At 47.0% G+C, this 22197-nt stretch overlaps 1 protein-coding gene across 1 annotated transcript in view; it reads right to left on the reverse strand.

Annotated features, from left to right (window-relative positions):
* Positions 1-22197, reverse strand: part of diaph3 (diaphanous-related formin 3) — a 384853-nt gene that overhangs the window by 128028 nt on the left and 234628 nt on the right. The window contains exons 22-23 of the mRNA XM_056278298.1: positions 17910-18039; positions 617-741 (exon numbers count right to left, since the gene is read on the reverse strand). Coding sequence (XP_056134273.1) covers positions 617-741; positions 17910-18039 — 255 coding nt within the window. The remainder of the gene's footprint in view (positions 1-616; positions 742-17909; positions 18040-22197) is intronic.

The raw sequence follows: 22197 nt of genomic DNA on the forward strand, positions 1-22197 counted from the left end.
GTTATCGCCGGCTTGGTCGGGCATTCCTACAGACACAGTTGGCCGTGTCTGCGGGTGGGAAACCGGATGTGGGTATGTGTCCTGGTCGGTGCACTGGCGCCTCCTCTGCTCGGTCGGGGCGCCTGTTCGGGGGTGGGGGGGTGGGTGGAGGGACTGGGGGGAATAGCGTGATCCTCCCACGCGCTACGTACCCCTGGAGAAACTCCTCACTGTCAGGTGAAAAGAAGCGGCTGGCGACTCCACATGTATCGGAGGAGGCATGTGGTAGTCTGTAGCCCTCCCCGGATTGGCAGAGGGGGTGGAGCAGCGACCGGTATGGCTCGGAAAATAGGGTAATTGGCTGGATACATACAATTGGGGAGAGAGGGGGGTCAAAAAAAAAAAGAAAAAAAAAAGGGAAATGAAACGGTTGTCAGGTTTTGTACCACAACGCTCTGTAATGTTAACACACCCACAAACCGTTCTCATCCAGTGTCGCCTTTCTAACCTTTTGTGCTCTTCTGGGTGCATCCCATTAAAACCCACTTTTGCCGAACAACGCTTTAGATGTGGCAGTGCAAGCACACTCCATGTTTTGTGTGCAGGGGTGCACAACTGTGCACATTGTAAAGGATATAGCCATTTTGGTGAGGAACATGTCGTTTGGGTCATCCGGGGAAGAGAAAGTCTTCAGGTCCCTCTCCAGTTGTAGCAGCTGCTTCTCCATCTGCCTCAGGCTTTTCTCTAGATTCTCTGCAGATACTGTCACAAACACAAACACACACACACACACACACACACACACACACACCCCAAGGTAATGTAAGGAAAGGAAGTAACATAACAGCAAAATTGCAGGTGGAATCAAGTGCATTTCTTGCAGCGAGGTCTTGAGGACTTCCTGGAAAACACACCTGAACCGCTTCGTGTTGTACTTCAGCACTGTGGAAATAAATAATAACTGACAGGAAAATAAATATTAAATCCAGTGGGTAGATTTTTCTTTACATTGTTCTGCACAATTCTTTCATATGGGCATGTGACTGATGACGCGTGTGAAACTGAAAGGAATTATGGATCCTCTGCCCGCACCTGCACACACGAGGCAAGTGAATGTCATGTTTACTTGTGGAATGTTTGTATGTCATGTTTACTCCATGAAGACTGACTGCGTCTCCAACAATACATCCATCCATCCATTATCCAAACCGCTTATCCTACTCAGGGCCGCGGGGATGCTGGAGCCTATCCAAGTAGTCATTGGGCAGCAGGCGGGGAGACACCCTGGACAACACACACACACACACACACACACACACACACACACCTAGGGACAATTTAGTACGGCTGATTCACCTGACCTGCATGTCTGGACTGTGGGAGGAAACCGGGTCGCCCGGAGAAAAGCCACGCAGACACGGGGAGAACATGCACACGCCACACAGAGGACGACCCGGGACGGCCCCCAAGGTCGGACAACCCCCAGGGCTCAAACCCAGGACCTTCTCGCTATGAGGCGACCACGCTAACCACTGCGCCGCCGTCAACAATACAAACAGGGCGATATATTAGATTTGACAATACCAAGTCACATAGCAAGCTGGTCCACCACAACAACACCCCCCCCATCCTTTGTCTGTAGCACCAACAGGTGTGAACAGCATAGGGGTGGAAGAGCTGAGGTGCACGCAACTTAAGTTGGTCATGGCTGGCACTTCAAGCAAACCCCTGAATATAACATACGGCTTAAATTACCCCGATTAGACCCTGCCTGACAAAAAGGCATAAGCTGCTTAGTTTTTAAGTAGTTTCAAATTTCTCTTGATCCTAATACACGCATTAGGGGTAAAAGAAAAAAAAATAAAGAAGAGGACTAATATAGCTAAGCTCAGTGAATACAGTACAAACCACATGTACTGAAGGGCTCAAACAGTGGTGGAAGCATAAGAAACAAAAATTATTCTAGAGTATGTGAGAGCAGAGGTTGCTTTTTTTATTCTTTTTTAGTTTGATCAAGTTCGAGTGAAGCCTATTTCACTTGCACGTGCAGAGACACACAATGGAGCCTTTTCAGGCATCTGAAAAGAGAGGTTGGATAACACGTTTTCATTCTGCTGTACGTTGTGACTGGGTGAGAAAGCGGCGCGGCGGTAACAAAGGGGAGCCTGTCGAACAGGGCGGAGAGGAAGAAGAAAAAAAATCAGGAAAGAGTCTCTCGCGGTATCAAACTGCCGCTATGCCTGACAACTATTTTCTCATTCTACATTTTGCAGCCATTGCACACTATTTTTTCGCTTCAGTCACATTTCTGACTTCCGTCTGGCCCCGTGTTGTGTGGCCCTTTCATTCAACCTCTCCCCTCCGTTTTTTTTTTCTTCTTCTCTCTTTCCTCTCCCTCACTCGCTCTGATGGCTTGCATTGACTGTAACAGCGAACAGTCAGCGGAAAGGCCAAATGGCTTCACAGTTGTCCAATGCCTTACCGGTTCTTCCCTCGGTGCACTGTGCCTGCCGGTGTGCTTTTTCTTCTTCTTCTTCTCTCTATCAATGCGAAACAACCCGAAGACCTGGAAATGGACTCGCACTATTGATAAGCCCATCCTCTGTTTCTCTAGGTGTGCGAGTGAGGGGCATTGGTGAGGCATTTAAGTAAAAATGTGTTCAGCGAGGCATGAAAGGCATTAAAATGAAAACAAAGAAACTCCGGGGGAGGGGGGGGGGCAATTTTATGTACAACATAAAAAAGAGCAACCGGTTCTCATGCAAGTGCCCCTCAAATGGATCGAGCCATTTTTCCCTCTACGATGAGCTGTTTGCGACTCTTTTGTGAAATATGCCCTCAGAAAACCTCATGTCTATTAATCAGACGGTGAATAAGGTCGTAGGTCCACCGGAGACCTTGTTCAAGAAGCGTCGTGAGAGGTAAGCACTTGGGTGTTGTGTAATGGAAGGGGTAGTGCTTGGTAGTTGGTGCCACACAATGACATCCATCTATCCATCCATCAATTATCTGAAGCACTTATCCTGCTCTCAGGGTCGCGGGGATGCTGGAGCCTATCCCAGCGATCATTGGGTGGCAGGCAGGGAGACACCCTGGACAGGCCGCCAGGCCATCACAGGGCTGACCCCCCCCAATTAATACCTAGGGAGATTTTTTTAGTACAGCCAATTCACCTGACCTACACGTCTTTGGACTGTGGGACGAACCCAGAGCCCACCGAGGAAAACCACACAGACACGAGGAGATCTGGCAAACTCCATACAAAGGACGACCCAGGACGACCCCCAAGGTTAGACTACCCTGGAGCTCGAACCCAGGACCTTATTGCTGTGAGGCGACCGCGCTAACTACTGCACCACCGTGCTGCCGCACACTGACATACAGTGGAAATAAAAAGTGTACATACAGTGCCTTACTAAAGTATTCAACCCCCTTGCCAGTCATCACTAATTTCTGGATTGTAAAAGATACTCACACATCTGTTCCTGAGCAATGTTATTTTTGTGAACCCATAAGCTCTAACAGCATGATCCCAAAGCCAAAATAAGTTATGATTCACTCAATTTTTATTAATAAATTAAAAACTAAAATGTAGTGCTTGCATAAGTATTCAACCTCTTGTGCTCCGAAAGCTCCAAGTTTACACAAATGACAAATTATTCCTAAAGCAAACTCAGATAAACACAATTGGAGATAATTAGTGTTCACCTGTAAGATATTAAAGTAATGGTCTCGTTTATGGTAGACAGCACAGTGGCGCAGTGGTTAGCGCGGTCGCCTCACAGCAAGTCCTGGGTTCGAGCCCTGGGGTAGTCCAACCTTGGGGGTTGTCCCAGGTCGTCCTCTGTGTGGAGTTTGCATGTTCTCCCCGTGTCCTTGTGGGTTTCCTCTGGGGGCTCCGGTTTCCTCCCACAGTCCAAAGACATGTAGGACAGGTGAATCGGCCGTAAAAATTGTCCCTAGGTGTGAATGTGTGTGTGTTTGTCAGCCCTGTGATGGCCTGGCGGCCTGTCCAGGGTGTCTCCCCGCCTGCCGCCCAATGACTGCTGGGATAGGCTCCAGCATCCCTGTGACCCGGTGTAGGATAAGTGGTTTGGATAATGGATGGAGGGTCTCATTTATGGGTATAAAAAGCACTCTGTGTAAAGTTCATTAGCCAGGCGTGAACTCCATCAGAAAATGAAGACAAAGGAGCATAATACTGAAGTAAGAGACAAAAAGATTAAAATGCAAAAGGTGGGAAAGGGATGCAAAACAATATCCAAGTGTTTGGATGTCCCATGGAACACTGTTGAATCCATTGTCAGAAAGTGGAAGCTGCATCCCACCACCCAGACGCTTTGTAGGACAGGCCGTCCCTCAAAGTTAAGTGTCCGGCTAAGGCGTGGGCTGGTGAAGAAAGCCACAGATGATCTCCAGAGGTCAGTGGCTGAAACTGGAGTAAATGTGCATGAAGATCATCTCCGACCCCCTCACATCCTGCTAATCACCTCTTCCAGCTCGTTCCCTCAGATAGGCGGTACAGGTCACTGTCCACTAGGACTAAACACTTCACAGTTTTTTTACCCTAGCCATGAGGACTCTGGATTCCTCCCTACAGTCTCCTCCTCACACACCACTGGCATAAATACCACCATTCCCCTAATTGTTATGCGTGATATGTTTATTTCTGTTATTGTGTAACTATATTCTTCGTGATAATATGTGGTGTGTCTGTTGTTGTCCATGTATGTATTGTGCCGCAGAGTTTAATGTGTACCAAAAATATATTCCACCGGCCTTGGTTGTGTGGCTAATAAAACAATCTAATCAAATCTAACCTAATGAGCCAGCCACATAACGGCCTCTCCATAAGTCTGGCCTGTATGGGAGGGTGGCATGAAAGAAGCTGTTGCTCAAAACTATGCGTATAAAAGCACGCTGTGAGTTTGCTACCAAGCATGAGAGATGTGGGTAAAGGTTTTGTTGTCAGATGAGACGAAGTTGAGCTTTTTGGCCAAAACTTAAAAGCATTATGTTTGGCGCAAACCAAACTACTTATGCCCTAAAAAACACCCTCCCTACAGTGAAGTATGGCAGCAGCACCATAATGCTATGGGGTTGCTTTTCATCTACAGACACTGGGACCCTTGTTCAAACTGAGGGAAGAATGGATGGAGCTAAATACAGGGAAATATTGGAAGAAAACCTGTTGCAGTCTGCCATAAAACCAAAGCTTGGGAGAAGGTTCACCTTCCAGCAGGACAATGATCCTAAGCACAAGGCTAAACCAACAATGGCATGGCAACAAAAAGGTGAACGTCTTGGAGTGGCCAAGTCAAAGTCCGGACCTTAACCCCATTGAAAATCTATGGTACAGACTGAAAATTGCAGTCTAGAGGCGCCATCCCACCAACCTGCAAAACCTGTACAAATTCTGCCAAGAAGAATGGGCAAAAATTACTCCAGGAGAATGAGCAAAGCATGTACATACTTACACCAAGAGACTCATGCCTGTTATTGCAGCAAAAGGGTACACGACAAAGAAGTGGCATGTGGGGGTTGAATAGTTATGCAAGCAACCTATTTTAGTTTTTAATTTCTTTATAAAAACCTTTTATTTATCTACTACTACTACTACTTTCGGCCACTCCCATTAGGGGTCACTACAGCGGATCATCCATTTCCATCTCTTACTGTTCTCTACATCTTCCTCCATCACACCAGCCACCTGTGTGTCCTCCCTCACCACATCTATAAACCTCCTCTTTGGCCTTCCTCTTTTCCTCTTCGTTGGCAGCTCCATATTCAGCATCCTTCTCCCAATATACCCAGCATCTCTCCTCCACACATGTCCAGACCATCTCAATCCTGCCTCTCTTGCTTTGTCTCCAAATCGTCCAACCTGAACGGTCACTCTAATATAATCGTTCCTAATCCTGTCCTTCTTCGTCACTCCCAATGAAAATCTTAGCATCGGGTGTCCGGGTAGCATAGCAGTCTATTCCGTTGCCTACCAACATGGGGATATCCGGTTCGAATCCCAGTGTTAATTCCGGCTTGATCGGGCATCCCTACAGACACAATTGGTTGTTTCTGCAGGTGGGAAGCCGGATGTGGGTAAGTGTCCTAGTCGCTGCACTAGCGCCTCCTCTGGTCAGTCAGGGTGCCTGTGCCGGGGGGGAGGGAGAACTGGGGGAATAGCATGATCCTCCCATGTGCTACGTCCCTCTGGTGAAACTCCTCACTGTCAAGTGAAAAGCGGCTGGCGACTCCACATGTATCGGAGGAGGCATGTGGTAGTCTGCAGCCCTCCCCGGATCGGCAGAGGGGATGGAGCAGTGATTGGGATGGCTCGGAAGATTCGGGTAATTGGCTGGATACAATTGGGGAGAAAGGGGGGGGGGATCTTAGCATCTTCAACTCTGCCACCTCCAGCTCCGCCTCCTGTCTTTTCGTCAGTGCCACTGTCTCCAGACCATATAACGTAGCTGGTCTCACAACCATCTTGTAAACCTTCCCTTTAACTCTTGCTGGTACCCTTCTGTCATCAATTACTCCTGACACTCTTCTGCACCCACTCCACCCTGCCTGCACTCTCTTCTTCACCTCTCTTCTGCGCTCCCCATTACTTTGGACAGTTGACCCCAAGTAATTAAACTCATACGCCTTCATCACCTTCATCCACTCGTTGCATCCTCACCATTCCACTGTCCTCCCTCTCATTCACGCATAGGTATTCCATCTTGCTCCTACTGACTTTCATTCCTCTTCTCTCCAGTACATACCTCCACCTCTCCAGGCTCTCCTCAACCTGCACCCTACTCTCACTACAGATCACATGGTCATCTGCATCTGCATCCACCCCTGTATGTGTGTTATGTTCATCTGTCATCTTGTTTCACTCCATTTATTGTAAAGCGACTTTGAGTACTTGAAAAGTGCTATATAAGATTGATTTATTATTATTATCATTATCATCGTCCACGGAGACTCCTGCCTGATCTCGTCCGTCAACCTGTCCATCACCATTGCAAACAAGAAAGGGCTCAAGGGATCCTTGATGTAATCCCACCTCCACCTTGAACCCATCTGTTATTCCAACCACACACCTCACCATTGTCACACCTCCCTCCTACATATCCTGCACCATTCCTACATACTTCATTGCAACTCCCGACTTCCTCATACAACACCACACCTCCTCTCTCGGCACCCCGTCATATGCTTTCTCTAAATCCACAAAGTAACTCCTTCTGACCTCTATACTTCACTAATCGTCACCTCTCCTCTTAACCTAGCTTCTATTACTTTTTCCCATATCGTCATGCTGTGGCTGATCAACTATATACCTCTGTAGTTGCTACAGTTCTGCACACCACCCTTGTTATAAAAAAAACTTTATTTATAAACGCTAAAAAATTTATAAAAAAATATTTATAATATTAAAAAAGTCAGCAAAACAACATTTTGGCTTTGGGAACATGCTGTTAAAGCTTATGGGTTCACAAAAACAATATTGTTCAGGAATCTTATAATCCAGAAATTAGTGATGACTGTTAAGGGGGTTGAATACCTTTGCAAGGCACTGGACCCCTGTCAAAATGGCAGAAAAAAAAGAAAGAAACCAAGATCAATAATGTCAACACTTTTCCACTTTTTATTTATTTATTAATTTGTTTATTTAAAATTTTTTTAAATTGCAACCTCTAAAATGGAGTGAAAAAGAATCAGAAACATTTTAGGGAAAAGATAAAAATACAAAACTTACAAAAACCTGGTTGCATATGTGTGCACACCCTTTTATAACTGGGGATGTGGCTGTGTTCAGAATTAACCAATCACATTCAAATTCACTTTAAACAGTAGTTTGTATACACCTGCCATCAATTAAAGTGGCCGTGATGAACCCCAAATGAAGTTTAGCTGATCCTGTAGGATTATCCTCACATCTTTTTGCATCCTACTACAAAAGCCATAGTCCACAAAGAGCTTACAAAGCATGAACAGGATCTCATTGTTGAGAGGTATCGATCAGGAGAGGGGTACAACATAATTTCCAAGGTATTCGATATACCAGGGAACACACTGAAGATGATCATCAACAAGTGGGGAAAATATGGCACAACAGTGATATTAAAGAGAACAGGGCGTCCCTCCAAAATTGATGAGAAGACAAGGAGAAAACTGGTCAGGGAGGCTGCCGGGAGGCCTACGGCAACATTAAAGGAGCTGCTGGAATTTCTGGCAAGTATTTGTTGCTCCCTACATGTGACAACAATCTACTATATACTTCATATGTCTGGGGTATGAGGTGGGTTGGCAAGATGGAAGCCTTTTCACATGAGGGAAAAAAAAACAAACATTAAAACCTGGCTAATTTTGTCAAAAATATACATCCAGTCTCCCAAAACCATGTGGGAAAATGTGTTTTGGTCTGATGAGACCAAGGTTGAACTTTTTGGACATAATTCCAAAAAACAGCACAGCACATCACCAAAAGAGCACCACACCCACGGTGAAGCATGGTGGTGGCAGCACCGTATTTTGGGGCTGCTATTCTCCAGCCAGAACTGGGGCTTTAGTCAAGGTGGAGGGAATCGTGAATAGCTTCAAATACCAGTCGATGCTGGCGCAAAATGTTCAATTGCGTAGACTTTTTATATCCACTGTTAAGTGTCACAAATAAAAAGAAATCCTCTTATTTTCTCTTTATTCATATTGTACTAATATGATTATAAAATGTCAAATAAAGTTGTTTTTTTTGTTAAACGCTATTTATTGATCGATCATTTCATTTTTCCTCTCCGTTTTGACAAAATAGATCTGTGTAGCTTTCGTTTCCTCTCTGGCGCTGCCAGTTCTCTGACCTTTCCAGAGAAAACAACATAAAGACACAGGGACCACTTTTATACACGCCTGTGGACACACTGCCTGAACTCAGTTTTTACCAAGTTCATACTTGCTCGGAATCAAACACGAGAGTGCATTACATCTATGGCAATGTGTGTCGTTTTTGCTAAAGTGTGGAAAATGAGTAGCGCTTTTAGTGTGGAGAGAAGAAAGCACAAACCTGGTGCGGGCGACTGCAGGTGACGGAGAAAGCAAAGTGCAAGAAAAAGTAGGGTTAGCTGTCTCCACTTTACACACTCACACACGGGTGGATGCAGACGCTAAATCGTATTTGCTTGTGTTCTGTGCTTTAACAAAGGAGGAGAGGGGCAGAGGGGCAGTAAGCACTTGAGCCATATGTCAAATGGACACAAATGCAGGCAAACCTCTCGTTCTCTGGCACACAAAGCGATCCTGATGACTGTTGGGAAAATTATAGGCCTCATACCGCAGTCAATAGAAACCCATACAACCCCCCCCCCCCTAACCAAGGAACATTTATATGCCTGATGCCAAAGATGTGTAAATATCAAAGTTTCAGTGTAAAAGCGAGCCCTGGCCTTTATTGATCCATTTGTAAGTTACTGTTTCAAGCCCTCTCTTACTGTTTGAGACATCACATCTTTTTTGTCTTCGGTATTAAGAGGCTCGGGTTTCCTACTTCGAGCTCGAGGGAACACTGTCAGAGAAAGGATGGCTACGCAGACCATTAACCCCCCCCCCTTTTCTCCCCAGTTGCAATTGGCTAAGCTGCCAGTCGCTGCCCCGCCCCCTCTCCCGATCCGGGGGGGGGGGGCTGCAGTCTACCACATGCCTCCTCTGACACACGAGGAGTCGCCAGCCACTTTTCTCCTGACAGTGAGGCGTTTTGCCAGGGGGACGTAGCACGCGGGAGGATCATGCCACCCCCCCCGAACAGGCGCCCCTACCGGCTGGAGGAGGCACTAGTGCAGCGACCAGGACACATACCCACATCCAGCTTCCCACTGCAGACATGGCCAATTGTGTCAGTAGGTACGTCCGACCAAGCCGGAAGTAACACGGGGACTCGATCCGGCAATCCCTGTCTTGGTAGGCAACGCAATAGACCACCATGCCCCCCGGATGCCCCAACCATTCAATTTTTAGGAAAGAAAAATAACATTCAGGTTGAATAGAAGCAACTAGAACAACCTCTCTACACATGTAGCTTCTTCGTTCACTTTCTGCCATCCTTTTTCTTCCCTGTCCCTCCCTCTCTCGCTGATGGTCGTTATTTAAAGTGACATTTGTCGCTCAGTAAGAATTCCTCTTAACTCCCCACTTCTCTAACCCACTAGCAATTGCCAGAGTGCAATATGCAAGTTAAAATGATTAAGTGCATGGGATTGATTTTTATGTAAAAAAAAAAGATGGTTAAGTACTTGAATATTCAAATGAAACAACAAAATTCTGTGAAAAAAGCGAATAAATAGTTTAGTCCAACAACAAAGGACAACATAATGAATAACACCACTGCCAAAATTAGCACTTAAAACCCCCACACACATGCTTAGCCGTGAACAACAGAAGTTAATGTAGTTTATCATTCTCCGAGTCCACGTGATTTGAATTGGATGTTTGTTCTACTACTACTACTATTACTACTACTACTATTACTACTACTACTACTACTATTACTACTTTTGGCTGCTCCCATTAGGGGTCACCACAGCGGATCATCCGTTTCCATCTCTTCCTGTCTTCTGCATCTTCCTCTGTCACACAAGCCACCTGCATGTCCTCCCTCATCACATCCATAAACCTCCTCTTTGGCCTTCTTCTTCTCCTCTTCCCTGGCAGACCCATCTTCAGCATCCTTCGCCCAATATACCCAGCATCTCTCCTCCACACATGTCCAAACCATCTCAATCTTGCCTCTCTTGCTTTGCCTCTAAACCGTCCAACCTGAGCTGTCCCTCTAATATAATCGTTCCTAATCCTGTCCTTCTTCATCACTCCCAATGGAAATCTTAGCATCTTCAACTCTGCCACCTCCAGCTCCACCTCCTGTCTTTTCATCAGTGCCACTGTCTCCAAACCATATAACATAGCTGGTCTCACAACCATCTTGTAAACTTTCCCTTTAACTTCTGCTGGTACCCTTCTGTCACAAATCACTCCTGACACTTTTCTCCAACCACTCCACCCTGCCTGCACTCTCTTCTTCACCTCTCTCCCTGTTACTTTGACCATATGTTCATTTCTGTCAAAACCAAAGTGGCACCAGCTTTTCATGAAATTCAACCCCACTAATATTTTACATCATGAAAAATCTGCAAATAAGTGCTTATAAAACGACTTTCATCAATATCTCGAACTGAGCAGGATCTGGATTGAAGCACTGTCGACTTATTAAAGTGATGCAAAAAGCCTTTGTTCAAAAATGGAGAAATATGTTGAATCTGTCATTGAAGTTCATCCATCCATCCATTATCCAAACCGCTTATCCTGCTCTTAGGGTTGCGGGGATGCTGGAGCCTATCCCAGCAGTCATTGGGCGGCAGGCGGAGAGACACCCTGGACAGGCCGCCAGACCACTACAGGGCTGACACACACATGAACATCTAGGGACAATCTAGTACGGCCGATTCACCTGACCTACATGTCTGTGGACTGTGGGAGGAAACCGGAGCCCCTGGAGGAAACGCACGCAGACACGGGGAGAACATGCAAACTCTACACAGAGGACAACCCCCAAGTTTGGACTACCCTGGAGCTCGAACCCAGGACCTTCTTGCTGTGAGGCGACCGCACTAACCACTGTGCCACCCTTCCTTAACGTTCAGTTGGAAGGCAAAAGATTAATCAAATATGTAGAACGGATGACATCCCTTTCAGTCCAGCAAAAATGCCAAATCATCAGACCAATCGTGAAGCTCTTGGTCGACTGATTCGACACAGCCAATGCATTGCAATAGGTAATACTGACATGCAGACTTTTAAAATGAACACTGAGCTGGTAATACTGCTTCTGTGCCATCACTTCCACCCTGCTTTCTCTTTCTAAAACCTCCTCCTCTGTCCTTCTCTGCAGAAAGAAAGAACATTTTGAGAAACCAAGATACCAATATCCTGTGAGTAGACAGGAGGCAGCAGAGAGACCAGACAGACAATCTGTTGATAGGAATGATTATGGCCTGGATATGACAAATGGCGAGTGAGGGAGAGAAAGAGAGAGACGGGTGGGGAGCGGAAAAAAAAAGACAGACAAAAAATGAGGAGACTGACATTGGGAGAGAGAGAGAGAGAGAGAGAGAGAGAGAGAGAGAGAGAGAGAGAGAGAGAGAGAGAGAGAGAGAGAGAGAGAGAGAGAGTAAACCCTCTGCTCAGTGATATACAAATACAATCCCCGGTCACGAGCCCTGTATGAGCAGGGACTCAAGACACCTACGGGGGAATATCAACAAGGAAGGAAGCAGAGAGGGAGGTGCTGCAAAGAAGTGCTGGGTTTTATATTTGATTTTTTTTTCTCTGAGAGAAGAGGTATGGGATACGAGGAAAACCTTTCCATGATTTATTGAGGATATGACCCGACAGTAGCTTTGTTTCCATCCACGTATACCGTACGAATTTCTAGCAAATTATTTGAAAAGTCGACATAATAAAATGCAAATCAACTTGGGCTGTGCAAATAAACAGCCTGCCCATGCACGGGGTGTGACAAGACGTCAGATTTCATCAAAGAACAATAGTGGGAAATGGAGGGGTTTCCAAGAATTACTTGCCAGTGAAAGAGTTATTATTATAAGTTTATGTAAACTGTACTGTGCTTGGTCTCATTACAAAGAAACGGAAATGTAACGGCTGGCACGACAACAGCTGAAGCAACGGCTTTTCATTCTCCCACCTGAAGCAAGTGTTTGCAGTATTTCATATTTGTTAATACAAATTTGTCATTCTTATTTAGCTTTTCTTTTTCACAACGTAAAAAATTCCCACAAAATCTCACTGGCGAAAACAAAGCTAACTTGCGGCTTGCAGGGTTTGTACACAGAGCAAATGAGCGGTTGCATTTCTAAACACGGATTATGCCGATGCTTTCTATGAAGGCACAATGGGAGTTATGAGGGATTGCTGCCTGGGAAAGACACGAGTGGAGAGGGAGAGACAGCATTATAATGGCCTCTTTTCACTATTTTATCCCCCATATGGATCTGCGCTTGCTCTGCTCCTCTCTCTCCCTGGACATTAAAGGGTGAGTGATATTTATGAGCAGTGGGGCCCGAAAGCCTCCGTGGTCCAGAAGAGAGGGAGATAGATACAGGACGCTTTAGAGGAATAATAATGGGAATATTTGTAGAGGTCAAATCCCCCATTGACATCCCTTTATTACTCTGCCAACCTGCTGTGCTATAAATGAGACTGACTGGAACGCACACCCGCGCAAACCCACTCACAAACAGGGCTGTTAAGACACAGCACCACTTAAGAGGGTGCTGTGTGCACCCTCTGATGTATGGAAGCTGCAAGCGGAAGCCGGTCTGGTCTGCCTTCTGAGGTGAATGTCGGGGAGTCCGGCGTTACCGGACCGATCGCATCAGATGCGGAAACGCCATGGATACCGAGTACAAAGGGATGGGGGGAAGGTCAGGGCATCGGTGTTGCTTGCCGACTCTAGTTTAAGCTGCTCATTTGGAATAAATTCCAAGCTCAAGGGTGCATGTGGGAGAAAAAAAAAAACACCATGAAGTGCGGCATGGACCATTTAAAGGATAACCATTTTCAATGCGGTTGAATCGTGTGGTTGATGCCTAATGGCGCCTCGGGGCCGTGAGCCTTGAACAAGGATCCATCTAAACTAGCCTTCCCTCGCCTGCTGCAAAACAAAATCTACCCAGACAAGTATATTTAGTATCAGACGCATCTTTTGAAGTGAGTGATGTTTTGTACCCCACGGTGTGGATCAGATCCTGATGGGGAGAGTGGAGTGCACTGACAGCTGGTATTTGAAGAGTTACAAGCTGAAGCAGCCTGGCTGTTTGAATTAATCTGTCTGCGTGTTTGTCTGGTTCTGACACCTAGCTCCAGCATCCAGCATCGTGCGACAAAACACCATAATTGCCCAACCCTACTTGCTGTGTGTGTGTGCGGATTCATGAATGCATGCGAGAAGGTGTCTCTCCATACTTGGAGAAATAATGACTGTAGCACTGCAGAGAAGAAAGATGGACAGGAAAAAGAAGACTAACACAATGGAAGTCTAAACTATGCTGCAGCCCCGTCTCCATGAGAGCTGGGGCTGATAATGGGAGAAATGGAGGCTATGTTGCACTCCGTCAAAAGGAAGTGGCTTATACAATGGAAGGTCACCATTACCGCCACCGCTACCCAACCTTGTTTTCATGCTCGAGCAGTGTTTCACACCTCTGCGGTTTGTGTCGGCACATGTAAGGTGGCATTTCACTGTGTCTTTAGGCTTTCCAAATGGCTGTCAGACCTGATGAAAAGGAAAGCACTCAGCATCATGGTCTACAAAACATGAACTAGGGTATGTGTGTGTGTGTGTGTGTGTGTCTGAATACGGGATGAGACGAGACGAGACATTTATGCATCTCGGTGTGAAAAGAAGGAAGAAAGACAGGGTATGGAATAGAGAGACACATCTATACACATGCAAATTTGTCCTCGCTTTGAAGGGCGTAAAGGAAGGGGAGGCAGGAGGGGAGCGGGGGGATACGGACGCAGTTTGACAGCAGATCTGGGGACAGCGCTCCGCCGCTTTTCCACTCCGTACTTACGAGTCTTGGCCGACAGGCCTTTGGACACACAGCAGCACAGCTGGAGGAAATAAAAGGCATGATGGGAGCGTCATTATCCACAGATTATCAAAGCGCCAACAAAAGCTCGAGGGGTCCCTGTGAGCGAAGGTCCAAACAAGAAAAGTCATTCATCTCACACTCGCTCTATTTTCTCTTTCTCGCATTTCTTGACTCCTCCCTGCTGGGAAGGGAGCGGCGGGTGACATCTCCGGTGGAGCGGCAAGTGAGATACTGCGACAGCAAGGCCGCACACGCAACACACACACACATGCTTATCATGCCCACCACTTCCTCGCGGGTGTCGCCTGTGGCAGTATGAACAAAGAACATGACCGAGTCTCCCATGACGACCGAGGCGGTCCCCGCCCGCGATCATCAACACACTGGACACATTCAGACCTTTCCAAACTCAAACTACTCGGTTTGCGTGTACGTGTGTGTGTGTATGTGTGTGTGGGTGTATCGGGATCGTTTATTTGTCATTTCATTCCATGCACCTGCACACATGAAATGAGACGAAACATCGCTTCCCCCAGCCCACAGCAGTACAACACAAAGACGAAAACACATATCCAGACTACGAACACATACATCCAAACTACGAAAAAAAAGACTACAAAACACACATATATATATATAAATAAGTCACTGTCCAAGAGAGCGAATGCCAGAATGATTGTCGGAACTGCCGGTTTGCATGGGCTAGCAGTTAGCTTAGCCTGCCCCGCTTCCGCGTCCTGTCAGACCGCCCTCAGTGCTTCCTCCTTAGGTGCAGCTCCGGGCAGGGCCGTGGTCCCCGGGCCCACCGGACGCAGCATACCAGGCTCCCCCAGCTGATCCAACGCCAGCTCTCCCAGACAGACATCCTCGATACATCTCCTGCACTCCATGCAATGACAGCAAAAACACAGTCAATGCTAGATGAGGCCGCTGCCAGACCGCCCTCGGTGTTATCGGAACTGCCAGTTTGCATGAGCTAGAAATTAGCTTAGCCTGCCCCACTTCCGAGTCCTGTCAGACCGCTCTCAGTGTTTCCTCTTCGGGTGCAGCTTCAGGCAGAGCCGTGGTCCCTTGGCCCACAGGACACAGCAGACCAAGTTCTTCCAGCTGATCCAGCGCCAGCTCTCCCAGTTATCAAACAAAGACACAAACTTAGATGCAGATGTGGACAAAGACACTGCATGGATGGTACTGGGTGAGGCCCCCGACATCTTCTCACACTGGCACTGAGTGACGCCGCTGCAGATGCGAATTTGCGCCGCCATCTTCCCACACCGGAAGTGGGGGGGAAAAGTGGTATATGCATGTTTTGTAAATAATAGATAAGTGAGACCTACAAGTTTAACAAAAGCAATTTATACCTTGTCTGAGTGACAAAGCTAACATGAAAAAAGAAAAACAAAATAAGTAAATCAGTGTATTATCTTAAATGTGAAACAAACCTTGTGAGTGTTCTACACAAGTAGAGTCGTATTAGAATTAAACAACACAGTAGATAAGCTGAAGTGCAGGAAATATCAACAATGTAAGCCCAACTCATCAACACACAACAAATAAACAACTAATATCAAGTAAACCTCCAGAGACTTATAAGCATACTGAAGCAGATTGATAGAGTAGAAAACTGAGGGTAAAGATGCAGGTAAAACACGCCAGCATCTCTGACAGAAATGATCATCTCCACCTCGGTATTGTTCTGCTTGGTTTTGTACACAAGCTTTCTAGCACATATGAGACATCACCCCACCAAATCTTTCATGTCTAAATGCCTCTTACACTCTCGACATAAACATGATTTTTACACCATCAGTGTGATGAGGTACTATGTAGAGCGACAGGCATGGGCACAAGTCCAGAATACTGGGATGGCATCCAGCGCTTCACCTGTGCCCCTATCCATAGGATTAGTGGTTGTGTCAGGAAGGGCATCTGACGTAAAATTTTGCCAAATCATTTTGCAGATTGTCAAGACCATACCGGATCGGTCAAGGCCCAGGTTAACAACGACCGCTATCAGTGCTGTGGCCTCACAGGGTACCAATGGAAACTATCAAATCTGCTTGGGCGACCCCTGCGAAACAGGAAAGAAGCCGGAAGAAGAAGAAGTGTGATGTGGTATGCGCATAGACTATATAAAAAAGATGGACGTAGCGCCATTGATGCCAGCCATTAGTTTCTGGTGTGACATTTTGAAACCTAGAGTTGGGCTTTATGCTCGCCACAACCGTGTCAGTTGCTGAAGCCAGAAAATCCAAATGTGGGCAACAGGGTGGAACACGGGTGGGGCTGGGGAAGAATGTGGGTGGGTTATTACACTGTACACTGTGATCTGTCAGTCACTCCAGGAAAGACCTGTTGATCGAGGCAGACGCCCCTATCAAGCCACTTTTTCTCATACTTAATGTCTTCTTAACAGAACAATAATTTTCAAAATAACCGGCCTCACACTGTTTGCCAGACTTGAAATAAGCGATTGAGACCCCAGCTTCCTGTAGAAAATACTTATTGACTTTGTATTTGTAAATAGAAATTAGGAATTCCCTAATTGATTTACATCACCTGGAAACTTTTTGGAGCCAGCCACCTAGTGGCATGGCAATTTAAAGCACTTGCGCATTAGCTTCAACGTTCAGCCCTCGTGCTTGCCGCTTGGGTATGCACTAATAGCAGTTAACAACACATGCTTTCTCATAACTCTCCATGTAAGAGCTATTGTTTTATGCTGCCTCACTGAATTTGGGATGAACTGCCAGTGAAAAATGGTAATCAACTGTGAATAACTGTGTGTGTGTGTGTGTGTGTGATGTGCTCGCGGTGTGTTCCCTATGCACTTGTTATGGGATTGGAGCAGGTTTTCATTTGAATAGGAAGAGCCTGGCAGTAAGGAGGATTCATGGCCCTGCGTGAGTTGAGGAACTCCGGTTGACACCAACAGGAAACCAAAATAGCAGCTATTATCACACTGTGATGAGGCCTCAGATGATGTGAGCTTGACACTTAAACTTATCAAGCAGCCATACATGAGCAGTCATGCTCCAACAACAAAAGTCTCATATTCCAGGAAGTGTATCATACCTGGGTACCATAATGCTCGCAACTTCTTTGCAAATCCAGCAAAGAAAGTGCACGTGTGTTGTACAGTGTGATTGTACACTAGTTTAATATACCTGGGTCTGATGCTTGCAAATGTTTTGCTGAATGTACCAACAGTGCGTATATGTGTATGCTACAGCATGTGTGTAGGTGTGTGATTGAACACAAGTTGAGGTTGTGTGTTACCTCTGCTCGCACGGTCCACATGCCCCAGGTCATCAACGAACTTTATCACTTCGGGAAACTCTTCCTCGCACACCTGTGCAAGGAAATGGAGCAGTGTCGTCTTCTGGTCCGCAGATTTCGTGTCTTTCAGCTGCAGTAAAATCACACAAAGACAGAGCTCTGAGTTTTGGTTTCATACAATTAGTAGACTGCAAAACATGAATAGATTTTAAAGCATTTCTAGAACTTAATTCAGGTCAATTTTATTTGTGTAGCCCAATATCACAAGTTTGCCTCATTGTGCTTTACAGCAATACAACATCCTGTCCTTAGACTCTCACATCGGATAAAGAACAACTCCCTAAAAAAACCCTTTTAACAAGGAGAAAAAATGGGAATACACCTCAGGGAGAGCAACAGAGGAGGGATCTCTCTCCCAAGACGGACAACGTGCAATGGATGTTGTGTTTACACAATTTACGCAAAACAACACTGAAAGAGGATGACAGAATTATAATGGCTATATAAGCTATATGAAGAATTTGATGAGGAGCATGCCAAGCAGTGTCCAGATGCCAGCAAAACAGCCCAGGACCTGAGCCATGTGATACCATCACCATCACCATGGAGACCTGACAGGAAGACAGATACACATGCACACAGGGGAGACTCACATCACACCATTGACCGACACAGAAAAAGGGAAAGGAGAAGATATCATTCAGAGAGAGAGAAAATGAAGGGGCGTCTGGGTAGCATAGCGTTCCGTTGCCTTCCAACACGGGGATCGCCGGTTCAAATCCCCGTGTTACCTCCAGCTTGGTCGGGCATTCCTACAGACAAAATTGGCTGTGTCAGCGGGTGGGAAGCCGGATGTGGGTATGTGTCCTGGTCGCTGCACTAGCGCCTCCTCTGGTCGGTCGAGGCGCCTATTCAGGGGGGAAGGGGAACTGGGGGGAATAGCGTGATCCTCCCACGCGCTACGCCCCCCTGGTGAAACTCCTCACTGTCAGGTAAAAAGCAGCAGCTGGCGACTCCACACGTATCGGAGGAGGCATGTGGTAGTCTGCAGCCCTCCTCAGATCGGCGGAGGGGGTGAAGCAGCGACCAGGACAGCTCAGAGAGCGGGGTGATTGGCCAGGTACAACTGGGGGGGTAAAAAGAGACTTCACTCCGTTTTAAATGCAATTACAAAGAAAGAATGCCCCTTTTGGGCGGCAAGTAGGTGGCACAGTGGTTAGCGCGGTCGCTTCACAGCAAGAAGGTCCTGGGTTCGAGTCCTGGGGTAGTCCAACCTTGGGGGTCATCCCAGGTCGTCCTCTGTGTGGAGTTTGCATGTTCTCCCTGTGTCTGTGTGGGTTTCCTCCGGGGGCTCCGGTTTCCTCCCACAGTCCAAAGACATGTAGGTCAGGTGAATCGGCCATACTAAATTGTCCCTATGTATGAATGTGTGTGTGTGTGTGTGTTTGTGTGTGTGTTTGTCGGCCCTGTGATGGTCTGGCGGCGTGTCCAGGGTGTCTCACCACCTGCTGTCCAATGACTGCTGGGACAGGCTCCAGCATCCCTGCGACCTTGAGAGCAGGATAAGCGGTCCAGATAACGGACGGATGGACGGATGGGTGGATGGATGGACGGATGGATGCCCCTTTTGACCCTAACAGACAAGTTTAAAGGAGTAGTCTTTTTCTCTGTTGTATTGTGCATGGATACATTAAAAAAACAAAAAAAAACATTCCAGTTAGTTCTCACCTACATTTTGTTCTCAACAGTCCTTCCCTGCACAATGGTCTCTCTTCGTTAAGTACTTATTCTAAAACAGGAGGGCCAGCTGTTACTAGGTGGCACCATTAGAATATTTAAGTGCAAATGGATATAGAAAACATTAGCACTTCAAATAAATGTGATGATTAAAGCATCAAATCATCTGAGAAGAACAGATTATGGCTCAGATAATGTTTCTTGTAATCCAGTTTTAGCCCCAGCAATATGTCTTACATTGTAAAACACTTTGCAGCCGTAGAGGTACAGATGTGTAAGGGTAGACTGGGGGAAATACTCATCAACTACCAGAAGTGAAGAAACTGGACAGCTACTTTTCTGAGAGATTCTCCTTTTATAACCGACAGGAAATGTGGTACACTGACCGGATCTGCTTTTTTTAACACAAAGAAAGAACGCTACAATGGCCAGTACACTTAAACGAGTGTGAACCCCAGGGTTGCGAGTCATCCCGGGTCGTCCTCCGTGTGGAGTTTGCATGTTGTCCCCGTGTCTACGTGGGTTTCCTCCGGGGGCTCCGGCTTCCTCCCACAGTCCGGAGACATGTAGGTCAGGTGAATCGGCTGTACTAAAAAAAATTGTACCTAGGTGTGAATGTGTCGGCCCTGTGATGGACCGGCGGCCTGTACAGGGTGTCTCCCCACCTGCCGCCCAATGACTGCTGGGATAGACTCCAGCATCCAGTGACCCGAACTCGGATAAGCGGCTCATATAACGGATGGATGGAATTATAAAAGCTAGCCATTTTAAAACATATCTATAGCAGCTGCGAGGCCGCACATTTCTTTTATGCTGCTTTAAATAAACACTTCATACGCAGAAGGTGTGCCGCGTATGATCCATGTAATTTATATTGAAAAGGCAACCGCGTGCCTGCAACGCCATTAGCTGTTCAACGTGCTCGCTCTCCAGCGCACACATAAGCAATTCCTGTGTTTCTGACCAGTTTCCATCATCCCTCTTTTTCAAATCAAATTCAAACCAATCTCTCAGCAGCCCCTTCAAACACCCCTCCTGGGGAAGTGTTGTTGTGCCTCTCTCTAGGTGATCTATGGTAGACAGCAGTAGGCTCAGCCCTGCTGGGTTTAATCATGTTTGTATTATTTCCTCTAATCAAACACGTTCTCATCCCTATTTTCATTTCTGCTTTCCTCCCCTTTCAAAAGCATCAAGTGCTGGCTCACAAAGGCACCCCTTCCTCCGAATCTGGATGGATGACAGTCATAATTGACGCTGAAAACATTTTGCTTTTATTTTTTAAACATTTTTTTTTTCACAATTGGGCCAGCTGCAATTTTCCTGTTCCATGAAGTGTGCTATGGAATTAAATTGTCAAACACAGGAGGCAGGCACAGAAGTCATGTCTTCCTCTTTGTATTCGGCCTGATGACATCCGTTCACACCTACCTGTCTTTAGCACGCCGTTCGGCAGGGTAGGCCAGGCATCACACACAAAAATATAGGGACGGACACAGCGAGACAGCAGCGTCCCTCATAATCTAAACCATCAATCTATCCTCCAAACTGCTTATCCTGCTCTCAGGATGGCAGGGATGCCGGAGCCTATCCCAGCAGTCAGTGGGCGGCAGGCGGGGAGACACCCTGGACAGGCCACCAGGCCATCACAGGGTACACGCACACACCCACACACACACAAACCTACGGACAATTTAGCACGGCCGATTCCCACGACCTACATGTCTTTGGACTGTGGGAGGAAACCGGAGCCCCCGGAGGAAACCCACACAGACACGGGGAGAACATGCAAACTCCACAAAGAGGATGACCCCCAAGGTTGGACTACCCCGGCATCCGAGTAGTGTAGCAGTCTATTCTGTTGCCTACCAACACGGGGATCTCCGGTTCGAATCCCCGTGTTACCTCCGGCTTGGCCGGGCGTCCCTGCGGAGGGGAAGCCGGCTGTGGTTATGTGCCCTGGTCGCTACACTACTACACCAGTGCCTCCTCTGGTTGGGGCGCCTGTTCCGGGGGGACTGGGAGGAATAGTGTGATCCTCCCACGCGCTACATCCCCCTGGCGAACCTCTTCACTGTCAGGTGAAAAGAAGCGGTGGGAGACTCCAGATGTGTCGGGGGAGGCATATGGCAGTCTGCTGCCACCCCGGGTCGGCAGGAGGGGTGGCGCAGCAGTCAGGACAGCTCGGAAGAGTGGGGTAATTGGCCAAAAAGGACAATTGGGGATAAATAAATAAAAAGTTAGACCACCCCGGGGCTCGAACCCAGGACCTTGTTGCTGCGAGGCGACCGCGCTAACCACTGTGCCACCGTGCCGCCCCATAATCTAAACACAAAAGGTAATCCTTTTCAGTGGGCCTCATTACAGCATATGATTCGGCTGTTGTGATCGGTTGTAACACAACTCGTTTAATACGTATCTGAGGAAGCCCTCCGGGACTACGTTGTGATTTGAATTCAAATAAACCTGACTCGATTGTTTGTGTGTGTTTGTGCGTATGGGGCAGCGTTAAAGTGAAATGAGTATCCGGGTCTCTCAGGGCAGAGGCGTGGCA

The sequence above is a fragment of the Lampris incognitus genome, chromosome 4, assembly GCF_029633865.1.
Source record: "Lampris incognitus isolate fLamInc1 chromosome 4, fLamInc1.hap2, whole genome shotgun sequence".
Taxonomy (NCBI): domain Eukaryota; kingdom Metazoa; phylum Chordata; class Actinopteri; order Lampriformes; family Lampridae; genus Lampris; species Lampris incognitus.